Raw genomic sequence first — 24,540 nt, 5'->3', positions numbered from 1 at the left:
AACGGATCGTTCATTGCAAATAAAGAGAGATGTGGCTTTTGTACAGATGTTCCCTTATTTATTACAGGTTCACAGAAGGAAAGAACAAGGATCAGATAAATACAAACATCCACTGTGGATCATGAACAGCAACCCTGAGACAAATCCACGCCCAGCTCGTTATCCAACGACTCCAGCGTCTCACCCGCTCTCTGAGCTCGAAATAAATAAAATCCCTGTTTTAGGATAGACTGTGCCGATGTGATCTTTGGTTTGTCCTCCACTGAAACTGGACTTTCACAAACAGAAGTCTGTATTTGACAGATTGTGTATCAGATACAGTGAGAAAGACCTGCCTGCTGTCTCGATCCCTCCAATGAGCTTTTTATGTTCAAAAGAAATTATATTTGCAGATGCCAGCAGCTAACATCTCGTCTTCCTCCCCTCACCCTAACAGCCCCGCCCCTCCCTCAGCCTTGTCTGCATTGTTTCTTCCTGTTAAAGGGAGTTTTTCCTTCCCACTGTCACCGAAGCACTTGCATATAGACACTGAACATGTGATGTCATTTCCGGGGAAAAACCGCAAAGGATTGTAGGAGTGGCGAGCGGTACTAGAGCACGCAGGCTTTCATATGGAAACAGTCACACAGTGATAAAAAGAAACAAAGAATGACAAGAAGCTGTTGTGTTATCAACTGCAACAGCCGCATGACAGCCACGGGGAGCCGACGGGTAAAGAGATCGTTGTTATCGGATTACGTCGTTGAAGAGAAATTGTTCAGCCGTGTTTCCGTAGTAACAAAGAGGCGACGGATGGCCTGGATTGCAGCCATTCAAAGACCAAATATAACGTCCAGAACATCCAGCTCACAGGTTGCTCCAAGCATTTCCACAAAGGTCAGTCTGCTGTTGTAGTTATTACGTCATTTATCATAATTGTTGATGTCGGTTACAAATAAGTCTCATATTGATTTGAATTGAATTCGTTGCTATGCTGCTTTGTTCACTGTGGCTTTGCGGGCCAATGTTTGTTGTGTTTTGTAGGAAAACCAGCCGACAAAATGCAGGAATGAGATCCAGACTGGGCCCTCTATCAACCTGGTCATACCGAGTTTAAAGCTGCTACCACAGTGAGATCTGATCGGTGAAGAGAGAGCGAGATCAAAACAGCCACGAAACGTCTGCATACATGTGCCCGAGTGTTGTACTGAAGCAATCAAGTGATGAATGACTGTTTCAGGATGTTGTTGTGAGATCATGGGGGTCACATGATTGTTGGGTTTTCTCTGTATTACTGTGGGGTCTTTACTTTAAAATATAAATCTGTGATTTGGTATAAAGTTGAACTGTATATCCAGTTAACATGTTTGAATAGTTTACATTCATCATCTGGATTATTGCGTCTTGAAATATCTGCTTTTCTAGAAAGCTGAAGATCAACCGTTCTGTGAACTCAGCCGACAGTCTGGATCCACCAACAGGGTGGATGATGGTTGAAGCTAGAACAGCTTCTAGTGTAGGACACACCATCAGCCACTTCCATGATCCAGCCTGGAGCAGGACAGAGTCGGGTTTTCTTAGCTGGTTGATACCAGCTGTAAATGTGCATCAATCAGCCTTGTGAAGTCCACAGGGTCACAATTTGAAAACGTTCTGGTAGACCTTTTGTGTCACAATGTAGCACCTATAAGAAGTCAGAAGGCAAAAAATATCATGAAACAGTAAATATCAGAATTTTCAGGCTGGTGTATGAGCTGGTGTTTGTTCTCACAGTCAACAGTAAATGTTCACCAGGCTGCACAGTCTCACCGAGCATACAAACTCCACAGCCGCAGACACACAAAACCAGTTCAGGTGTGTCCACCAGCTCCACCTGTGGGACTCCAACTGTGGTCGGCAGACATACTTAAAGACTAACACCAACCCTATAATGTTTCACACTGCAGTTCTTCTACAGGCCACTAGATGGCAGCTACTTGTAGCACTCGAGGTATGAAGAAAAGGAGAAAGAAGCTACGCCCTAAAATCCCTTATTTCAGTTGTCCCGTAGTTTAATACAAATATAGCTCAGCACACCACAGCTGCTAGCTTGCGTGCTAACAGTGATAAAGACATTTCCCTCAGTGATAAACTCCAGTTAAAGAAGACATTATTTCTTCATTACTCCTGTTGGATGTCTCTGCTGCTGGTTCCTAGCTGGTCAGCTTCTTGCGGGGTAGATAGGCATTAGTGATCTGGCTCATCACCACCAAGGCAGGGAATAGAGGCAGGATGAGGAAGGCCCACCACGCCACCCCCTTCGCCGTGGCCTGGAACCAGTCAGTGAACATGGCGGACATCACCGTCACTGTGGAAAACAGGTAGACGACCAGGCCGCAGGTGGCGTGGTACAGCTTCAGTCTGGACGAGGGGCAGGAGAGACGCAGCGGCTTGGGGAAAATCACAGCGATGCCGCAGGCCGCTTGGAGCACGGTGGCGGTCAGCGTGCACACACCCAGCAGGCTGTGCCAGGAGGCCAGGTGTGGCAGCTCCGACACGTTCCTGCTGGCCACAATGAACCAGAGTCCAGTGGCTGCAGCGATCAGCACCAGAGCCTGACAGAACCAGTGGAGACGCACTTTACTCCTCCAGGATGTGAAGCAGAAGGGAGAGCCCTCTGCTGAGAACAGCAGGATGCCTTCGGTCATGCACAGGCAGTACTGCAGCGAGAGGAAACAGAGGAAAGGTGTTTTAGTGGTGATACAGATCAGTCGTGAAAAGTCAACAAGCAATTAATCAGACGCAGAGTTGTGGGAATTTATTCTAACGACCTAAACTCCTGTTTTTCTGTCTGATGCACATCAAGCTTTTCCTGATTCAAGGAGACAAAGTGTGTACATGAGTGACATCTGATGTGACTGTGAATCAGAAACTAATACAGCAACGCACAGCATCAGCTTATTATGGGATGGGCCTGTGAGTGGATGATTACAGACGTAGCAGGATAAATGATGACGTCAGACATATGGACAATAACAAAGCATTACCCAAGACTCAAGGCAAAGAAGCAGAACATTGTTCAGTCACCTGACCACGAGCTGCTCAGCTACAGGAGACTGAACTCGGGTTTCATAGTAATGTTGAATTAACGTTCAGAGCTGGTGCATTATCACGGCTGCCAGTCTCTGAGACACTGAGAGCAGCATGTTCTAGCACAGTGAGTAACACTACACCATACCATCATTTATTCATATAGCACAAACAACACATGGCCGACCAGCAGACATATAAAAGTACAGTAAGAGTAATAAATAGTTATTCTATAGTTTTTAACCTGGATTCACAGACCACAGCTGATGAAGACTCTCTAATGTGACGAGGAAGATCATCCCAACGCTTCGGCGCCACAGCAGAGAGCGCTGGGTCTCTAAGGTTCAGCCATGATTCAGGGACTGAGAGCAACGAGGGGGGCATAGGGCCGATATACAGGCGCCGGACCATTTGAGGATAGAGCTGGGCGATATAAGATTTTTTCATATCACGATATGTTTTCTTCATTTCAGGCGATAACGATATATATCACGATATAAGCCAAATAACTACATTTGTAAGGTTTAAATGTGCCGTTGCTCACAAGTAAAATGTGAAATAATCAGCAGCTTGTTTTGATTTAAATATTTATTTCCCATAATAAGTTCAACAGGGTAGATGTGCTTAACATGAGACTTTTTCAGATAAATAAGGCAAATATTGCAAACTACACAAAAGGCAGCCGCTAAAGCGTTTAAGTTTCAAAACAGAACAAAACAGACTAAATTGTCAATTCCACTTAGAAACAAAATATTAATTCTAAAAATAAATCTTAGTTTGTTTTACAGAACAAACTAAGATTTATTTTTTTCTCTAGTCGGCGCTCATTTCCTCCGTTACCCGGGCGGCACGGCGGCTGGCTGCTTCCCAAACAAATACACATGTGCGGCTTGGCACTTAACAAGTCACGTGACGTGACGCTGCGGCTGTGATTGGTTCGGCTCTGCGCTACTTAAATTGGATTGGCTGTTCTTTCTTTTCTTTTTTTTTAAGAGGACAAGCGAGATGAGGCCTATCGCAATAGTTTAATTTTTCTATCGAGAAAAAGTTATTTCGCAATACATATCGTTATCGTTCTATCGCCCAGCTCTATTTGAGGATTTTAAAAACCAAGGATTTAAAAACCCTTTAAAGTAGATTCTAAGTACTGGAGTAATGTGCTCAAATGTTCTTTTACCAGTTACAAACTGCAGTTGCAGGCACGGCCAACCCCTATTAAAAGGGCGTTGCAGTAATCCAAGCGTGAGGTTATAAAAGCATGGATGACAAAGAAAAAGCTTGACCTTCGACAGACGCATGAGGTGCCAGAATGAAGACTTGACCACCCCGTTTGCGTGGCCATCAAAACTAAGCACAGAGTCCATTTTTACCCCAAGATTAGTAACCGAGCTTGTCGGGTGACAGAGCAGCAAAGTAACCTCTGGGGTACCAGAGGAACCGTTCCATTTTACGTTCATTAAAACTTAGAAAATTTAGAGCCATCCATGACGTAGCATCACTAAGACGATCCAGCAGGAGTCCAGTCGAGGAGCCATCAGAGTGAAAGGCAGATAAAGGCGGCTGTCGTCAGCATTTGTTTAAAGTTCTTGTTTTTGCACCAGTGGCAGGAGATACAATGGAAACAATAGAGGCACAAGAATAGATCCCTGTGGTACACCGAGGGCAGAGGGGCCACAGACAAAATCTTATCCACGAAAGTGTCACAGTGGAAATCCCCACACAATGCTGTAGTCGAGAGATCAGAGGCACCAAAACAAGCAATACATGTTTACAGTCCGTTGCTAACAAACTGTCATTCATAACCTTTGTGAACCTCTGTGCCGTGAAACAGCTTAAAGCCGCACTGAGGAGCGTCTGGAGTCATTCAGGTGATCCATCATTTTGTATAGATCTCTCTAAGCGTCATTTTCTGAGTGTTAACATAGCCTCCTGCCAATCCCTCAAATCTATTATTTACAGTGGAAAGTTGACAGACTGGAGGAATGTAGTGGGCTGAAAGCTAGCAGGGAAAGAAGAGGCCTACTTTTGAGAATACATCTCCATCCATTATTTGAAATATCTCCTTTCCATGTGAGTGAAGAGCCACAGCTGACCGTTTACTCCAGCGTGTCATCAGACAGATGGCCATCGGCCGTGAGACGAGTGTTTGTGTGAGGATGTAAACTTACAGCGACAGACATACACATGGGGTGCCAGGAGAACAGACCTGGAGAGACAAACAGCAGATTAATGACACAATCATCAGCTGACCGTGACCTGCAGCTTCAACAGCAGCAGACCGACCGTCAGGGAAACCTACACTTACCCACGCAAGGACACGGTGATGCCACAGCTCAAACACCGGCTCTAATCTGCACTTTACATGTTTATCATCGGAAACTGAATCATTACAGGAAGAAAATCATGATAATATTTATTTACTGCTACATTGATCAGTAAAGAAGCGCGCGCAGCTCTGTGATCAGTCACGTGAATTACACAAATAACCAAAATCAGTTGCTTATGTTCGGCAGGTTGAATGACGGTGATAAAACACGACACTTACTGGTTCCGGGTCTGGACAGCAGCGAGAGGACGAGCGTCAGGCCCAGGCCGGTCACATGAGTCGCTATCACCGCCACTCTCCGCAGCCACACGTACAGCCAGAAGTCCCGCATACCCAGGCCCTCTCCCACCGGGCTGTACTCCACGTCTGACCGCATGCTGCACAGCCTTTCTGGCTACCTGCTGCAGCGTCCGGCGGAAATACGAGGTGTGCTGGAGACCGACGAGGAGCCCGCGCTGTCGGGAGGCTGCACGAGCGCCATAGTCGCGCGGTTACAGCGAGGACGAGCCGAGCAGCGTCGCTGCTTCGCTCGTGTGTGCGCGCGACATCCTTCCTACGAAATTCATTTTGTTAAGGCCATTTCCGGCCTGAGGACGCAAACAGAGCGGGCGGTGTGTCCCTCCGAGGCTGTAGAAAGTCTGCACACCGAGCTGCTTCCTGCTTCGACCTTACTACGAAGAAACTACGCAGCTGACCCGACTTCCTGATTCTCGTGTCAGCCGCTGTAGTCCAGCCCAGCGCAGGGAGAAACACGAAGAACCGCGCATAGGCACAAAACTGAGCGAACTCACTACATGTACACAATATGTAGATGGGTGGCTGTAGCTCAGGTGGCAGAGCGGATCAGCCACTAACCAGAAGGTCGGCGGTTCAATCCGACCTTCTGGTTAGAAGGTCGGAAAGCCCAAATATCCTTGGGCAAGATACTAACCCCATCGTGCTCTCCGATGCATCCATCGGAGTGTGAATGTGTGTGAATGTTAGATACTCAGCACTTAAACTTAGAAGTGCTCGTGTGAGTGATTGGGTGAATGAATTAGTTGTATAAAGCGCTTTGAGTGCTCGGACAGAGTAGAAAAGCTCTACATACTATATAAGAACCAGTCCATTTACCATTTACCATCCATAGGTGACAATGATTACTGTAAACTTATTAATGCACACTGTTGCAGATCATGTACACCCTGTCATGGAAACAGGTTAATACAACACGAGGTCCAGGACTGGTTTGAGGTGCTGAATCTCCACATTGCCCATCTCACAATCCAAACAAGTCCTCACAAATGTCGGGTCTTAAAGAATCTGTTGCCAACATCTTGGTTCCCGATACCACAGCAGCTTCAGGGGTCAGCGACGTTTTTGCAGCAAAGGGGTAACTAACATAACATTATGCCTAATTGGTGTAAATGGAGGCGAGGACATCAACATCATATATGCATGTATGTTAAATATGATCTCTGTTCCACAGGCCTGTCGAGGTAGCAGTAATTAGACCGTTAAAAAGTCACCTGTTTACCGTGTTAGCTAATTATAGGCCAGTCTTGTGTCCCAAAAAGTCTTGAAACAGCTGATCATCTGCAGGTTGCAGAAACTATCACAGTTCTGATCTTCTTTGGGCTTTGAGAGCAGACACATCTCTGCTAGACCTCAGTGCAGCGTTCAGTTACCCATAATACTTTGTATAGAGTAATGTAGGTATTACAGGTACTGCACTGTTTGTATCATATCTATCTAACAGACTCCAGTTTGTGCATGTAAATGGAGAGTCCTCTTCACACACTGAGGTTAATTATGGAGTTCCACAGGGTTCAGTGCTAGGACCAATTCTGTTTACATTATACATGCTTCCCTTTGGCAGCATCTTTATTTATAATGCACTTTACAACCAACAATGTTGGCCAAAGTACTACAAATATAAAACAAAGAGAAAACAGTTTAAATTACATATAAAATATCTTAAAATAAAAAATATATATAATTAATAAACAACATATTAAGAGAGATCAACAGGTCCTGCTGTGCTGAAAGCCAAATAGATGTTTTAAGATGTGATTTAAAAACAGATAAGGAAGGTCCTGTCTAACATGTAAAGGCAACTCATTCCACACTTTTGGTGCTGCCACAGCAAACGCCCCCCTCTGAGCTTACGATTAGTCCTGGGCACGCTCAGGAGGAGCTGGTCAGCCAACCTGAGGCCAGGCACGTCCAAAGTCCAGCCCGCGGGCCAAATGTGGCCCGTGTTCAAACTTCCACTGGCCCACAGCCTCGGTCACAGATTCTTTTTCTTAGAAGGGTGGACAATGAAATGAACATGAGTGAGCCTCCAGATATGGACCAAACGAGAAACAGATTTGTTTGCTGCTGCTTGTTCCGCCGTAGATGACATGAAGCTACCGTGGAATAAAGTCACTGGGTTATTATGGATGGTGCACCTGCTGTGGCTGGAAATGGACCCTAGTCTGTAACAAAGTCAGCAAAGAAGGAGGTAAAGCTATAAAACTCCACTGATTATTCACCTACAAGGACTCTGCTAAACATTTGAAATACGACCATGTTCTGAAAAAGGCGATAAAGGCTGATATTTGCTCCAAAGCCCTGCAGCGCCAGTGTCAACAGTTTGTACTCAACATCCAGGCTGAATACAGAGATGTTGTGTATCACAATGACGTGAGATGGCTCGGTCGGGGGTCGGCACCGCAGCGCTTCTACTCTCTTAGGGAGGAAATCAGACAATTCTTGGAATAACACAACATGTGAACACGCTGAGCAGGAGCCTTCATGCAGTGGTAACTGTATTCACACATCACAGCCTTTGAGACCAAACTGCTACTTTTCTAAACACATCTGTCTCAAATGCAGCCCAATACCACACATTTGCCATCGCTACAGGAAATAATGACTAGTTTCCTACAGACCAATATTAGTGTGCAATGAGGAGGTGTGCAGCAGACTTCTCTGGCTGAGAAGGTTCAACAGCGCTTTTGGGATTTTGCAGCTATTGAAAAAGGAGATCACGCCTTTTTCCTCTTCCGTGGACCCTGATGATGCTCCTGAGCTGCAGTGTGACTCCGAGCATCGCCGTCGGCACCAACAGCTTTTACCGCCAGCTGGATAAAGGCGTGTTCCAAGAGATTCGAACATTTGCTAAGAAAATACTGAGCTTGTTTGGCTCACATACATGTGCGAGAAGACATTCTCCGTCATGATCCGCGTGAGGACGAGATTAAGCGACTCTCACTTGCGTGACATTTTACGCATCAGAACCAGTGTTTGTGAGCCAGCCCTGGGCCCTTTACAAGGTCTCAGTATCACCTTCACATTAGTGCAGGCAAGTGGTTTGTTTAGCTTGTAAGTCTTTTTCCTTCTTGTTTTCAGTTGACGATCAAACCAGGTCTCCCAAACACTGCAAATTAAATAAAATCTGATTCGGCCCAGCAGCCCGTTTTTCAATTTCATATTTTTAAATTGAAATAAAAAACATCCATTTTTGTTTTTGAGATTCAAAGTCCAATAACATAATGTAGTTTTTTTCATTTTTGATGGTCAATTTAAAAAACTAAAGAACGAGCGATGAACAGATTTATAAGGTCCAGTGTTTTGTACTTCTGAATAAGTTAACTCTTAATGTTATTTTCCTGTTCACATGTTTGGAACTTAGATGTTTAATTTTTCTTCATTTTGTGTTTTTCAAATACATTATTTTGGTAAAAACGTTTAATAACTCATGATAAAAAATTCAATTCAAAAAAGGAAAATGATAAAGTTACGGAGCCCCGCAGGGGCCATGGGAGAAAAAAAATTAAGACAGACTTTTGCGAGATCTCGCAAAACAAACTTGAGATCTCGCAAAAGTTGAATTCCAATGGTGGCAGCTACTTAGTTGTAATATTACTCTTTCTGGGTCACAAAATACACTTAAGATATTTTGAACCTGCTCGGTTTACAAGACATCACATATTTGCAAAAGTGCTCCGACGTTTTCGGAGATCTGACACCCACCATCTCGAAGCTAACGGGAGGTCGAGACCTACTACAGCCGGGAGGAACACCGCTTTCCCGGCACATCGTGCCTCGACCTCCCGGTTGGCTTCGAGCTGGTGGCCTCTGAAGAATGCGACTAAAACTTTTGCGACATCTCGCAAAAGTCAGTCTTTTTTTCTCCCATGTCCCCTGCGGGGCTCCGTATAAATTTGCATTTGCATTTAATGTTAATGGTTCAAAATATTTCAGGCTGAATGGTCGGCCCACACACACGTTCTCAACTTCCCAAATCTGGTCCTCTTTGCAAAAAGTTTGGACCCTGCCTTAGGCAGCATCATTAGAAGACATAGCATACATTTACACTGCTATGCAGATGACACCCAGCTCTATCTGTCCATGAAGCCAGATAACACACACCAATTAGTTAAACTGCAGGAATGTCTTAAAGACCTGGATGGCCACTAACTTTCTGCTTCTTAATTCAGGTCAAACTGAGGTCATTGTACTCGGCCCTGAAAATCTTAGAAATATGGTATCTAAGCAGATTCTTACTCTGGATGGCATTACCTTGACCTGTGACCAAGAGATGTCCTTCAGTGCGCAAAATGCAAATAAAAAAATCTAAAAGTATAAAGATATTGTCTCAGAGTAATGCTGAAAAACTAGTTTGTGCATTTATTAGATGTAGCTTGGACTGCAGTAATTTGATATTAGGCGATCCTAAAAATGTCCCGTTTCCTTTATTTGTTCCAACATGCTGCAGCCAGAGTGCTGACAGGTACTCGAGACCGTCTGCCTGTTGATCCAGACTCAGATTCTGCTGCTCATATACAATCTTAATCTAAAAGACTTCATAGTACCATATCCCCCTAATAGATGTCAGACTTTTAAGATGGTCAAGTGTGTAGTTAAGGCTGGATCAGGTGACCCTGAATCTGCTGTGTGTCTTCACTCTTTGCATTTAATCATCTAAGGCCTGGCCACCTTCCCCCGTGGCCCCTCACTCCCTACCCGTCGTGACGGCTGCCCCCTCCTCAGCCCGGTTCTGTCAGAGGGTCATTGTTGGGGTTTCCCTCTGTTACAGCAGTCTTTAATAACACAAAGCAGCTGTGGGGATAAATGTGTGTTAATGCAGTCACATCGTCTAGTTTCTGATTGTAAAACGTGCACCACTGAATTCAGCCAACATTCAAACTGCACCATGAGAGCACATTTCCAAAGTGATAAAGAAGTGACAGAAACAGAGTGAAAATGACATTTTTAATCAATGTTTATAAACCAACATTTCATTTAGCAGCATAACCAGATGGTCGCGAGGTATTTCTAAATCCATACGCTCTGAACTTCCTCCCACCCAGACCCACACACCCAGCTGCGATCCACACTACATCGACGTCGCACATACAAACACACATTCACACCCAAGCGTACACAGACAGAAGGCACACACAGACACACACAGTCCTGTTGGCTCAGTCCTGGACTGAGCAGAGCTGGCTCCCTCATCGTGGCTTGTAAGGCAGGCACACTTAATGGTGCAGTTTTGGCTGTAGGACAAAAGAAAATTAGTCAAATTATTACTTTTGTTTAGACAGCTGCTCTTTGCATTCACTTCACAACAAACAAAGATCCCTGTTTCACACAGAGCCCGTTTAAGTCAGCCTGTGGAGTATTTCACCAGCTCCTCAGAGCGTGGCGGGAATTTCTGTCCACCGCTGCTGGGCGTCACTGATCGTCATGGAAACAGCTCTCGGTTGAGTAATAGTCATTTTTAATACCTTGCAGCAGACCTGTGTTAGTCTAGTCCAAGACTACGTCGCTGACAAAGACTGAGAAGTATGACCTGACTTATCTATGGCACTTTGTAATTACCCAGAGGGCAGCAGCTGCAGTAAACCGCTGCGTCTCTGCAGAAACACGATCCCTCTATATGCACCGAGAGGCACTGAGCTGGTTGCACAAACTGTCTGACTGGCAGCATCCTTTCAGCAGAGGCAGTCTCATCAGCTGACGAGCTGTGAGGTAGCTGCACAGGCAGAGGCCGCCCTCACTAACGCAGTCATACAAGCAGAAACACAACAGAAACCACTCCGTTCTCAAAAGAGCTTCAAGGGTTACTCCTAGTCGCCTTTGCAGGGGCCAAGTGTGGACCGGAACTGCTCAGTACACCCATTTCCCCTCGTCCAAACCTACCTTCTGTGTGCCCAGCTTCTTCTCCACACCCCCAGAAAGCGTCCCGCTTTTATTGTCTTTCCAGGGGTAGAAGTTTGAGCGTGGAGACGAAGTGGCAGAGCTGGAAGAAGAGGAGGGAGTCAGGCAGTGGGCTGAAGGCTTAGAGGAGGGAGCGTTGTCCTCCGTACGACCGGCTTTGCGTTTCTTCACCATTTGGTGCTCAAAGACCCTCCCACTGCCCTGCCCGTGCAGCCCTGAGTCTCCCACGCGGCTGTGGGAATTGGTGGTGGGAGAAGGGTCTCCCAGAGGGGGGTGTGTCCGTCTGTAAGTCCAAATAGCCTTTGTGGTCGGTGACTGGGCGTCTGCGGGGGAAGGCTGGGGGTGGGGTTTGCTGCTGGGGGAGAGCGTGCCGTTGGTCTGTGCGTGCGCTTTGGAAGATAAAGACGACGTGTTGGAAGGCGGGCGGCCCCTGTCCTGGAGGACGATGCAGTTCCTGTCGGGACCCGAGTGCTCTCCTTCCTGGGATGGGACTTTGCGCTTGCGGAGAACGGCGGCCGTGGCGACTTGCTCTCGCAGCTTCAACATTTGCTTGCTGGGACGTCCGACTGGATTCTTGGGTTGCCCGGGGCTGGCGTAGCGCGCCGCCGCAGGCGCGCCGTGACTACCAGCCATGATGCTGCTGCTGTTGCTCCCGTAGTTCTCCAACTGCGTGGATGTCGGGGGCCTCCCCGGCCCTCGACTGGAAGATGATGAGGATGACGCCGTTTTGAGGGAGGAGCTAATATGACTTCCTGTGCGAACCTTAGAATGTGATGAAGAGGAGGACATGATGGTGGACACGGATGTGATGGTCTTGGCTGAAGGAGGAGGAGACTGAAGGTCTGCAGCTTGAGGTATTTTCCTGGACAGAGGGAGAAAAGAACAGATGAGCAGCGTCTGACAGCACAGCCATGTTTACAGTGGCCACGCCCCCGCCTCACCCTCACTCGTCACCCTGGAACATAAAGCCCAGACAGCAGTGTGGAGCTGCGTGCACTGTGAGGTCGTCTCCTGAGGGGGCGTTGACCCAAACGACCCAGGGTGCACCTCTGTGCCCGCCTTGTTTGTGCAGCTGTAACATGTAAGCACAGTGTTTGTGTTCCTGCACTGCCCAGTACATCAGGAGGCGCCTGTGCTGTGTGCAGACAGGAAACTGCTGCCATACGACAGGTTCTCAGGACCTGCTCAGGCTCAGACTGAGCATCTGATGGAGGAAGAACGTTAAACGTGGCACTGTGAGTATCTCACAGACTGCTGCTCTGTCTCTCTCGCCTGAACGAGTCACACTGATGTGACGTTTCCTCATAAGCTGTGTCAGGAACAAAAGGATGTTTGGGCTTTTTACAGTGAATCAAAGCAGCTCCAACTCTTTTCCATGCTGGTGTTCATGCCTGACAGTATCAGGGCATGCTCCCACATCCATGGATGTGCATCCAGCACTGACTGACAACCAAACCTGTCGTGCTGAACCAGGTTACAGTCAGCATGTCTGTCACAGTCAGGGTGCTCTGCTCTGTCTAAAGCACAGAATATAATGTCAGAGACATTCACACCCGTGGCCTGCTGCAGATCGTCCTGTGGGGCTCTGGCAGTGCTCAGAGTTCCCACACAAAGGAGCAGACACCAGTCCTGATGTGGGACCTGTCCATCTCCTGGAGGACTACCTGTGCAGGGTGCAGTCAGGGTGCTCCCAGCACTGACACTGACCCCAGTGGGTCGTTCCATTGTTGGACCACAGCTGCTGACAGTAACTCTGAGTAGTAAACACACAAGTATTGACATGAAGCTCTGTTCACAGGGACGTCTTACTTCCAAAGATGGGCGCTGATGTGCTGTTCCAGCATGCTGCTGAAGGCGGACCTCAGGTGGTGTAGTCTCCTGTCAAACGTGTAGATGCCATGACCCAACGCACGGCTTCCGAACGAGCACACCTTTAAAACACAAAAACACACCTTCAAACATCGAGCTCTGGGTTTAAAACGTGACTGTTGTGTTTAGGCCATGTGCCCGAGGCTGTGCAGAGATGATGGTGTCTGAGTTTACAACACAACTCTGTTTGTTTTGGAACAAAATACATTTAGTTGCTTTTCACACGTCTACTTTTGTATTTGTGTCTGTTTAAGCTCCATGTTTGCAGTCAGTCTCTCAGAAAAGGACCTGACAACGTGACACTGACGTCACTGCAATCATGCTGCTTTATACACACACAGGAGACACACACATAGCAGACACACACAACAGACACACACACACACACATACAGCGCACACACAGGAGACACACAGGTCTCATTATCAGAGCCTGTGTCTCCGGTCTGTCTGCTGTGTGTGTGTGTGTGTGTGTCTCCTGTGTGTGCGCTGTATGTGTGTGTCTCCTGTGTGTCTGTTGTGTGTGTGCGCCTGCTGTGTGTGTGTCTGCTGTGTGTGTGTCCTGTGTGTGTGTCTGCTGTGTGTGTGTGTGTGTGTGTGTGTCTCCTGTGTGTGCGCTGTATGTGTGTGTCTCCTGTGTGTCTGCTGTGTGTGTGCGCCTGCTGTGTGTGCGTCTGCTGTGTGTGTGCGCCTGCTGTGTGTGTGTCCTGTGTGTGTGTCTGCTGTGTGTGTGTGTCTGTTTGCTGTGTGTGTGTGTCTGTTGTGTGTGTGTGTGTCTGTTTGCTGTGTGTGTGTGTGTCTGTTTGCTGTGTGTGTCTGTTGTGTGTGTGTGTGTCTGTTTGCTGTGTGTGTCTGTTTGCTGTGTGTGTGTCTGTTGTGTGAGTGCGCCTGCTGTGTGTGTGTCTGTTGTGTGAGTGCGCCTGTTGTGTGTGTGTGCTGTGTGTCTGTTGTGTGTGTGTCTGCTGTGTGTGTGTCTGTTGTGTTTGTGTCTGTTGTGTTTGTGTCTGTTGTGTTTGTGTCTGCTGTGTGTCTCCTTTGTGTGCGCCTGTTGTGTGTGTGTGTGCTGTGTGTCTGTTGTGTGTGTGTCTGCTGTGTGTGTGTCTGCTGTGTGTGTGTCTGTTGTGTTTGTGTCTGTTGTGTTTGTGTCTGTTGTGCGTGTCTGTTGTGTGTATGTGCTGTGTGTGCGCCTGCTGTGTGTGTGTGTCTGTTGTGCGTGTCTGTTGTGCGTGTGTGTGTCTGTTGTGTGTGCGTGTGCTGTGTGTGTGTCTCCTGTGTGTCTGCTCTGTGTTTCTGTCTCCTGTGTGTCTGCTCTGTGTGTGTGTCTGTTGTGTGTGCGTGTGCTTTGTGTGTGTCTCCTGTGTGTCTGCTCTGTGTGTGTGTCTGCTGTGTGTCTCCTGTGTGTGTGTCTGCTGTGTGTCTCCTGTGTGTGTGTCTGCTGTGTGTGTGTCTGCTCTGTGTGTTTCTGTCTCCTGTGTGTGTGTCTGCTCTGTGTGTGTCTGCTGTGTGTCTCCTGTGTGTGTGTGTGTGTGTCTGCTGTGTGTGTCTCCTGTGTGTGTGTGTCTGCTGTGTGTGTGTCTGCTGTGTGTCTCCTGTGTGTGTGTGTGTGTGTGTGTCTGCTGTGTGTGTGTCTGCTGAGTGTGTCTCGTGTGTGTGTGTGTCTCCTGTGTGTGTGTCTGCTGTGTGTCTCCTGTGTGTCTCCTGTGTGTGTGTCTGTCTCCTGTGTGTCTCCTGTGTGTGTGTCTGCTGTGTGTCTGCTGTGTGTGTGTGTCTCGTGTGTCTGCTGTGTGTGTGTGTGTGTCTGCTGTGTGTGTTTTTGTCTCCTGTGTGTGTGTCTCTTGTGTGTGTGTCTGCTGTGTGTCTGTCTTCTGTGTGTCTCCTGTGTGTGTGTCTCTTGTGTGTGTGTCTGCTGTGTGTGTGTCTCTTGTGTATGTGTCTGCTGTGTGTGTGTGTCTCTTGTGTGTGTGTCTGCTGTGTGTGTGTGTCTCGTGTGTCTGCTGTGTGTGTGTGTGTGTCTGCTGTGTGTGTCCTGTGTGTGTGTCTCCTGTGTGTGTGTCTCCTGTGTGTCTGCTGTGTGTGTGTGTCTCGTGTGTGTGTGTGTCTGCTGTGTGTGTGTGTCTGCTGTGTGTGTGTGTCTGCTGTGTGTGTGTGTCTCGTGTGTCTGCTGTGTGTGTGTCTGCTGTGTGTGTGTGTGTGTCTCGTGTGTCTGCTGTGTCTGCTGTGTGTGTGTCTCTTGTGTGTGTGTCTGCTGTGTGTGTGTCTCTTGTGTGTGTGTCTGCTGTGTGTGTGTCTGTCTTCTGTGTGTCTCCTGTGTGTGTGTCTCTTGTGTGTGTGTCTGCTGTGTGTCTGTCTCCTGTGTGTGTGTCTGTCTCCTGTGTGTCTGCTGTGTGTGTGTCTCCTGTGTGTGTGTCTCCTGTGTGTCTGCTGTGTGTGTGTCTGTCTTCTTTGTGTCTCCTGCGTGTGTGTCTCCTGTGTGTGTGTCTGCTGTGTGTCTCCTGTCTGTCTCCTGTGTGTGTGTCTGCTGTGTGTGTCTCCTGTCTGTCTCCTCTGTGTGTCTCCTGTGTGTGTGTCTCCTGTGTGTGTGTCTGCTGTGTGTCTCCTGTGTGTCTGCTGTGTGTGTGTCTGCTGTGTGTGTGTCTGCTGTGTGTGTGTCTCCTGTGTGTCTCCTGTGTGTGTGTCTCCTGTGTGTGCGCGTCTCCTGTGTGTCTGCTGTGTGTGTGTGTCTGTCTCCTGTGTGTCTCCTGCGTGTCTCCTGCGTGTGTGTCTCCTGTGTGTCTCCTGCGTGTGTGTCTCCTGTGTGTCTCCTGCGTGTGTGTCTCCTGTGTGTCTCCCCTGTGTGTCTCCTGTGTGTCTCCCCTGTGTCCTTGGGGACACCATGATACATCATGGGCGTCCTTCTGTCACTATGTAGCGTGTCAGCCTGTGGTATCACAGGCTCTGTGGTATCACAGGCTCTGTGGTATCACAGGCTCTGTGGTATCACAGGCTCTGTGGTATCACAGAGCCTGTGGGTGCTCAGCCCCAGTAAGGACGTCTCACCGCCGCTGGTCTGGGATGTGCAGCCGAGGATGGAAACTCAGCTCGCTCGTCGTTTCCTTCTGCCTCGCTTTCATCGCTCGAGATCCGTCCGTGGACCAGAGGTGAGGGGACTCTGGGATTACCCTCCTCCGCCCGCTGGCTCTCCTCCTCTGGGGCGCTCTCTACCACAGCCGTAGGCCAACTAGAAACACACAGGACCATCCAGATCCAGTTACACCCTCAGCAGCACCACACCAGCTCATTGCCTATACTTGATGCACACGCTGAGCCGGGACCTGCTGGACTGTTTATGTAACAGAACGAACACCTGGGTGTTAGTTTAGCAGATCATCAGTCCAGCATGTCTGTGTTACAGCAGCTGTTAGCTGCTTGATAAAACAGTTTCCCAGCACTGACTACACATGAATCCTGCAAGCCAAACCACGTTTGAGCCGCTATAAGCAGTAAAATAATGATTATTTATCTCTAGAAGAGTCCTAACTTCTTCTATAAGCATCCTTAGCTTCAGCTTCACAACCTGAAGGCAGGGAGGGTGACCAAAGGTCTCCTGCAGTGTGGAGTACCAGCCTGCTCCCTGGGGGCCTCTGGGCTGAGGGACTGTCCCGTCGAGGAGCCTCCCTCCAGGGCTTGGCTCCCTTTCTCTCGAACCCTGGTCTTGAGTTCTGCCACCAGCTGGTCGAAGTTCTTGCTGCGGCCCACCACCTTCCTCCTCTGGTGGATGGAGTGAATCTGAGGGAAGCACAGATCAGATTGTGTTTGCTGTGGATGTGAGCAGGCTCGTGTGACTGACTGGATACTGTGGAGTTCACAATCAATTCTTTCAATAACAGTATGACAGTGGCAGATGACATCATCGCCCACCCATAGAGTCCACATTAAACTCCTCCCACAGTCGAGGACATTTTCCTCTGAACATCACAGCACAAGTTCTCCCCCATTAATGAAACGCCTGTACCGACCCCCCAGTTTTCCAGGACAGTCATGGCTGAAATGGTTTCTCCCAGTAGAAGCACCATTTCTCCCAGTAGCTGTTTTGGTGTACACATGTTTACTTCCTGTGTGTGCAGTGGATCAACACTAAAGACTTGACAGCGTTTCACACACAGCTCAGAACTGCAGTCGGTCGCGTCTATCAACAAGCTGCACGTCTGCACTGCGATTGGCGACCGCAGTTCTGACACGTGTCCGTGCGTGATCAGTGGGATTCAGATTAGCGTGTCGTCTTCACACAAACAGAGGCGTGTCGGGGTTCCCATGACCTCTGACCCAGCTGTCTCACACTGACCCGACCCTGGTAGTCTTCAGATCTCATGGTGCCTCGCACACCGCCAGGCCAGAGGCAGCAACCTGCCCCGTGTCTGACTGTAGCTCCTGTGTCGTCTCCTTGGTAGGCCTCGCTCTGTTTTCTGATGGTCTCGTGTGTCCACAGCACGTTCAGCTTCCTCACCTGCGCTGTGGTAAACGCCACGGCGGCTGTTTCCTGTCCCAGCAGTGGGGCGGTCCTGGCTCTCCTGCCTTTCGTTTCCTTCACATGTCGACGGACGGTTCGAGCCCCGAGTCTGCAGAACAGCTTGGAGTTGTTCCTGCAGTCATCAGCTGTTGTCGTCTGTCAGCGAGCTCAGCCACAGCTGTGACCACACACCAGCACCTGTTTCTGTCCACAGGTGAGTCCAGACGAGCTCCCAGGATGCTGCGTGTTGAGCCGTGTGTGAATCACTGTCAGAGTGTTGTGTTGATGCACTGCACGCGTCTTCACTGCCAGCTCCAATCCTGCATCGTTACTCTATACTGTTTCAGCCACACCTGTGGTGACACGTGTGAAGAACACAGGAGATGTTTCCAGAAACATTCTGAAGAATAGGCTTTATTGGTGCTTCCAGAGCTCAACACGAGATGGAAAGACACCAGTTTGGGACAGACTGGAAAGTGGGAGAGCTGTGGTGAAGACCACGGTGGGAATCTCCACTGTGGAAAACTGTCAAATATTTGATATCACATTGTTGAGGAGATCCAGAGTGGAGAATACATCGTACAACAACAAGGACTCACGGCTGTGCAGGATAACTTCAATGACATGTGACACACAAATATGACACACAAACGTTCAGTGATAACAGTGATGAGTGTGCGCGAGGGCTGGACCATGGCGGACGGGCTCAAAGCAACACGCTGCCCCGTCATTGGGTCACAGCCTGACAGCACGCCTCAGCCTGTACTTACCCACACTGAAGCACTAACATGGGACAGCACGTGTGTGTGTGTGTGTGTGTGTTGCTTACATTGCATGTCAGGAGGCGGGTGCACACTTTCTTCCTGTCGGGGTCAAGGACGCCGCAGTGTTTGTCCAAGTCGCACTTCCTCTCTGAGGACACACAGAAGCCACGTGAGCCACAGTGTGACAGCACAAGCTCACGTCTGTTGTCCACACATGTGTGGACACACATGTGTCTACACGTGTGTCCACATGTGGACACACCGTTTCATTCTATTTGAAAGCAAACGGCCGTCTGCACAGCTCCAACACAGCCGTCTGGAGCTGCGCAGACGGCTGTGTTGGAGCTGCGCTCTCTGCACTCGGCAGGCTGCTCCTTCATGATGCAGCGCGTCACGCTGTCGTCAGCAGACACCGGCTGCAGACTCAAACGCAGCTGCAGCACGGCTGGAGCTGCGCAGACGGCCGTGTTGCAGCTGCGCTCTCTGCACTCGGCAGGCTGCTCCTTCATGATGCAGCGCGTCACGCTGTCGTCAGCAGACACCGGCTGCAGACTCAAACGCAGCTGCAGCACGGCTGGAGCTGCGCAGACGGCCGTGTTGCAGCTGCGCTCTCTGCACTCGGCAGGCTGCTCCTTCATGATGCAGCGCGTCACGCTGTCGTCGGCAGACACTGGCTGCAGACTCAAACGCAGCTGCAGCACGGCTGGAGCTGCGCAGACGGCTGTGTTGGAGCTGCGCTCTCTGCACTCGGCAGGCTGCTCCTTCATGATGCAGCGCGTCACGCTGTCGTCAGCAGACACCGGCTGCAGACTCAAACACAACAATGACATCGCACAGACACATGACGCAGCGTTCCAGAATAGCTCGGAGTGACGCTCGACTTGTTTTAACAGTGCCGCCATCTTGGATTGCTACCTTGGGTCACATTGGTTGGCTCGGACTTTGGGAAACAAAAACCTTTAAAACTCTGCGTCGACTTCCGACTTATTCGGGAACGCACCACACTTCTACTGACATCTACTTTCTCTACTGCCTGCACGTCTGAACTTGTACTCACTGGAAGCCACTTTGTTGTAGGGTCTGGGGATGCGGTGGCGTGTGGCAGCGGAGGTCTGAGTGGAATCCTTTCTCACCGTGGGGTGCCTGTCACTGGGTGAAGATCTACCAGGCGGAGTAGCTCCGTGTGGCCAAGGGGGGTCTCTGAGAGACGGAGGCGGGGAGCTCATGGGAGGCTCGAGAGGTGGTGGCTGCTTGAACACCGAAGAGTCAAAGTGACTGCTGTGGGACTTCTCCAGTGGGGAGTGTCTTGGTGACAAGAGAAGAAGGTCACAGTTTAGCCAATGAAAAACAAGCTTGTATGAATAAGAGGGCTCTAATGTGCTCATTCACACGCTTCAGCTCTACATTACTCTCTCAGATCATGTGTTTCTAACACAGCTCTGTGCTGATTGGCTGCAAACACAGGCTTTGGATAGAAAGGTGTGTGAGGCTTTGGTACTGAGCTGTAAGCTCGACACTCTGGTTAATAACTTTAACATGATAATCCAGCACGCTCCACCAAGGATGACAGGAAATCAGGAACTAAGAAGATGACCACTTTCACGCCGGCTTCTCTCCACCAATCATTTGCTACCAGCTGGAACGATGTAACGGGTACTGCCACGAGCAGGTTACAGCGCAGCACACATCAGGACACGCCAAAGGGCTTCACCAAAGCTCGAAAATAAAAAAGTCAAATGTGTATTTGAGAGAAAAGTCGATGAGCTGAGACAGATTCACAGACAAGTCCGACCTCTTTTCTGGGTGTGACCCTGTCTGTAGCCCCCAGACTCCAGCAAGCACTGAGTTCACACAGTCAACACCCTTTCAGCACTAAGGCTGTTATAACAGTGTTATTACACAGTCAGCATCCATGGAGGCTTTATGGCGCCAGCTTCCATCTAAACACGATGCACCAGAACACACGGCTCTGCTGTTACCTAATCAAAGACTATGGGCTCGCTGCAGCTTCAGCTAGCTACAGAGCTAGCGCTAATAATGTAAACACATTAGCACAGTGAGCATCAGGTTCAAAGGTTAGTCATTAATGTGCTGCTACAGAGAGGCTGACACTGTCTTTAGTTGTTATTTCAATTAGATATAAGAACACATTACAGCATTTGTACAGGATTCAGAGACGAACACAATCTTTGCACGTCCAATCCAAGCTAGCCACTACACCCTGAACAGCTGACATCATCTATTAGTGCTTTAGCTCGGACATTTTGACTGGACTGTGTTCTTACCGCACTCCGTCCTTGGAGGTCTTCGAGTATCTGTACTGTGGTGGTGTGACGGGTGAAGGCGGAGCCGCCCGGAGCTGCCCGACTCCCTGGTTTCGACCCTCCCACGAAGCAGCGTTGGTCCCATGAGGAGGAGAGGGGCCGTGATGGCTTCTCTGTTGGGGTTGCGGTGCCGGGGTGGGAGAGCGTAAGCGGGCGTACAGCTTGGCCACAGGCCCGTGTCTCCGCTCGCAGTGCTTCTCAAAGGCCTGCGGCTTCACGACCTGCCCGCAGTGGCTGCAAACCACCAGGTAGAAGTCGTCATGGCCGGGGTAGAGGCCAAAGATGGACATGTCTTGAAGAACACAGAAAGACGTACTCTCACTTAGAGGAAGCTACGGTTTCAAACATCCTAAATCTGCACGTGCAGATCAGTTCTTGAGACTGACGTGCTCGTAGCTGCTGGATCTGCTTCTACTGTGCAGCCTGCTCCACGGAGACGCTGTAAGTCGGGGCTCACTTACCCGACTACGTATTTGCAGACTCAGGCTTTGTTTCACTCACTACCAAGGTATGGGTGTGCGATGTATCGAATATGGTGGGTTTTTCCACGTACAGTGGTTAAAGTGGCTTTATGGTAACCATCGAGTACAGGTTGCCATGGAAACATTAAGCTGTCTGCATGTAACCCATCTGCAGATGCATGTCGTTCGGATTTCACGAGGAGGACGTCGAACAAAATGCAGTCTTTGCAAAACATGCTGTGAAACTATGGCTGCAAAATGTAGCAGCACCACAAAAGCATCCACCAGCTGAAAAAGTGTTAGAAACTCTGCACGTGGACGTCTCCCCGCACGCCAAACATACCAGCTGTGACGCTCGCTTCTGTCATTGATGGTCGGCACAGTTTTCATGCGTCATAGGCACACAGAGCGGTGCTGTTAGCATCTTTCACTTGGTGCGATATCCTAAATGCTTCTGAACTACTAAAGCTGAGTGCTCCCTCTGGCTGACGCGTCCTCTGAATGTGCATCATGGTGCACACTGTGGAGCAGGTATCCTCTTACATCATCTCCAAACACAGGCCGAGCGTGTTTATTGAAATGATGAGCTCTGTATCACTGTGCTCACGAACACGGCTTGTGTTTGTCAGTGAAACACTCCCGTGTGTCTACTGAAGCCATTATGAGTGGAGGCGTGTCTTAGAGAAAACAGCATGAACGCATTAGCAGAATTATAAGTCAGTAAAGACATTTTTCCACTTCTTCCCCTGCTCACAAATAAACTCCCCACTGGGTCAAACAGTATGTATGTGCAAGTCAATATCCTGCCCCAGGAGCAGGCGTACAGGTAATGATCACACGACAGTCCTCAGCCAGGCTCACGGAAACCCACCCGACTGGGGACCAGAATGCATCGCTGCCCTGACCAGTGACGGGCCAGTCAGCCTGCTGGTGGTCTTAATAAGAAGCTGGCTGTTTTCATGCATCTGCAGCACAGCAGCACAAACACATATTCACGCACAGCCACACGCCAACACGTCGGTATGTGGAAGCCAATAACTGTGAGCAGAAGTCTGGACGTGCACACTTTATAGAAGCTAACGCTATCCAGCCCTCGAAGCCGTTAGACAATGATGGAGGGTCGATCAGCCTGCCGTCGGTAAACGCGTCCACTCGCCCAACCTTAGTGTGCACTACAAACACAAACCTTTAGGAGAAATTCATTGACATAAAAATGGGAGTGTAAACAATGGCATAAACTGGTGAGGCTCCCCTGATGTGCACCATGAGCAGGAGCTCGGTGCTAGCTGCAACCACAGGCCAGTCAGGCCGGAAACACTGCAAAGCTTCATTTAGAGCGACGACGCTGGCGTGCACGTGCCAAACACTCACGCTCCTCTACGTGCCAAATACGCTCCAACACACCGTCGTCACAGACGCGTGTTACAATGCACAGCATTACAAAGCATGTGGCTTGTGTAGTGTTAGAAGCTGTTAATATAACTACAAAAGAAAGCTGTGTTCACGATAAGCGATGTGAAAGTCAGTGTGAGCTCTGTGAAGACTCTTCATTGTTGAACTTTTGGCTTGACGAAACTTTCTGAGTCTGGCCAAAGTTTTTTTAACCAAACCTCCACAGCAGATTCAAACTAAGAACAGCGGGGCGTCAGGTCAGCCTCGTTTGGCTCTCATGGCCGTCCTCACACGCACTGTCAGGTACCCCTGAGAGAACAGCATCCAGCATGTGTATTTGCAAAGGTGTGTTTGTTAGAAAAGCTGAGATCCAGAAGTATGAGGCATGTTCCCAACCTGCACACTTACCCTCTTTACTGAGTGACATTGCCTCTGCAGCCTTTTTGCCATTCTTATTGCAGTCATCCACATCAGGCCCTGAAACACATGTTCAAGACAGCCACTGTCAGCTGTGGTGTTGGTATCATCATTAGTAATGCTCATCTTACATCACACATAGCCCATATTAATAAGCTGTGTTATGTAATTGACTCAGATCAACCGTTTCTTCAGGAATTACTCGTAGCCCAAGTATACGATCAGCAGGGAGTAGCTAATGGGTGGTGGGGGGACTATCTGACAGTTAATGGGCAGAGCAGCACTGGAGAAACGCCAAACAGTGAGTTTAAGCTAGCAAGAACACTGTGGGCAGAAGCCACATATACGAGGAATCGTATGGCGAGTCCACGAGTATCATTGTTTAGGAAACGAAGGAAGCGAAGTGGGAACGACACGCAAAATGTTTCCTTCCATCACAGGATGGGCCAGCGGTGCAAAAGCGTCAGACTCCTCCTCCGTCACCGGCGTCTGCTCTGAATCCGGCTGCTGCTAGCGTTAGCATGCTAGTGCTAACTACCTCGTCGCCACCGGCTAGTCGGGCTCGCATGGTAGCTTGTATCCTCGCTTTCCACGGCCAGCCGTCCACACTAGCCTCCTTCCGCTCTGATGTCAGCCAGCCCTGCCGGTTTTCTCCACACGAATGGTCTCCCCTAAACGCTGCAGACTGTTTTATGACCACACAGGTGAAAATCATGCTACAATGACTGTGTCCTTACAATTATCATTTTTGTAACCTAGTGAAGACCAACATGTTACCCACCCAGCACTAGGACCCGGTAGGGTCTTTGTTTGGGTAACATGTTTAGCTCTGTCCTGCGTTTCCGCGAGAATAAACACCGCTGCTTCCGTTAAATGGCTCCGTAGCGATCAGTGTTTGTGTCAGGGTGTTTCCTTACCATCCGCCGGCGTCATGCCCGCCCAATCGGCCCAGGCAGTCCAGCTTTGACCCACGAAATCATCGAGGCTAGGAACCCGCCGATCCAGAGCAGCCATTACTTTTACTGCGCGTTCACGAACCGCCATCATCACTGCGCGGCAAGCAGCTTACGTCATCTCGCGTTCTCGACAGGAAAGGAACTTCCTGCGTGCGCGTGCTGGGGACACCCACACAAACAGAAGGCTCGGCTCTAAGAGCTGTCCCCTTTTTGTACCGTGGAAATGACAGAATGTTATGAACACAGCACACGCGTGGACGTAGTATGGTTGAATGCGCAGTGAAAACAGAGTGACGTGTAAGAAAC

The 24,540-nt window shown here is 49.1% G+C and overlaps 3 protein-coding genes across 4 annotated transcripts in view; all 3 read right to left on the bottom strand.

The window, feature by feature from the left end:
- The window catches only part of sypl2a (synaptophysin-like 2a), a 495,265-nt gene that overhangs the window by 425,501 nt on the left and 45,224 nt on the right, over positions 1-24,540 (bottom strand). The window lies entirely within an intron of this gene.
- cyb561d1 (cytochrome b561 family, member D1) lies at positions 37-6,191 on the bottom strand. The gene is made up of 3 exons (XM_085159154.1): positions 5,594-6,191; positions 5,217-5,254; positions 37-2,678 (listed from the first exon to the last, which is right to left on the bottom strand). Exons 1-3 carry the CDS (start codon positions 5,748-5,750, stop codon positions 2,172-2,174), a joined length of 702 nt encoding a protein of 233 aa, XP_085015280.1. The 5' UTR covers positions 5,751-6,191; the 3' UTR covers positions 37-2,171.
- atxn7l2a (ataxin 7-like 2a) lies at positions 10,761-24,505 on the bottom strand. 2 transcript variants are annotated; one of them, XM_085159151.1, is made up of 10 exons: positions 24,196-24,352; positions 23,270-23,338; positions 20,970-21,300; positions 19,742-19,989; positions 18,750-18,832; positions 16,988-17,199; positions 16,471-16,651; positions 13,376-13,497; positions 11,549-12,428; positions 10,765-10,902 (listed from the first exon to the last, which is right to left on the bottom strand). In XM_085159151.1, exons 1-10 carry the CDS (start codon positions 24,323-24,325, stop codon positions 10,885-10,887), a joined length of 2,274 nt encoding a protein of 757 aa, XP_085015277.1. In that variant the 5' UTR covers positions 24,326-24,352; the 3' UTR covers positions 10,765-10,884. The 2 variants fall into 2 exon arrangements, with proteins under 2 accessions (XP_085015278.1, XP_085015277.1); XM_085159152.1 differs by having other exon boundaries at positions 10,761-12,428; positions 24,196-24,505.

The sequence above is a fragment of the Neolamprologus multifasciatus genome, chromosome 5, assembly GCF_963576455.1.
Source record: "Neolamprologus multifasciatus chromosome 5, fNeoMul1.2, whole genome shotgun sequence".
NCBI classification, from domain to species: Eukaryota; Metazoa; Chordata; class Actinopteri; order Cichliformes; family Cichlidae; genus Neolamprologus; species Neolamprologus multifasciatus.
The sequence above is the reverse complement of the archived record's forward strand: the minus strand, read 5'-3'. Positions and strand labels throughout refer to the sequence as shown.

What these genes read in the sequence shown, in the direction of transcription:
- atxn7l2a (XM_085159152.1), bottom strand. Translation starts at nt 24,325, where the DNA reads ATGATGGCGGTTCGTGAACGCGCAGTAAAAGTAATGGCTGCTCTGGAT. An exon ending in GGGCATGACGCCGGCGGATG is followed by an intron (nt 23,339 to 24,195) that starts GTAAGGAAACAC and finishes CATGTGTTTCAG; the next exon opens with GGCCTGATGTGGATGACTGC. An exon ending in ATCAGCGCCCATCTTTGGAA is followed by an intron (nt 12,429 to 13,375) that starts GTAAGACGTCCC and finishes CCCTCTGTCCAG; the next exon opens with GAAAATACCTCAAGCTGCAG.
- cyb561d1 (XM_085159154.1), bottom strand. Translation starts at nt 5,750, where the DNA reads ATGCGGTCAGACGTGGAGTACAGCCCGGTGGGAGAGGGCCTGGGTATG. An exon ending in GCTGTCCAGACCCGGAACCA is followed by an intron (nt 5,255 to 5,593) that starts GTAAGTGTCGTG and finishes TTGTCTCTCCAG; the next exon opens with GTCTGTTCTCCTGGCACCCC. An exon ending in CCATGTGTATGTCTGTCGCT is followed by an intron (nt 2,679 to 5,216) that starts GTAAGTTTACAT and finishes CTCTCGCTGCAG; the next exon opens with TACTGCCTGTGCATGACCGA.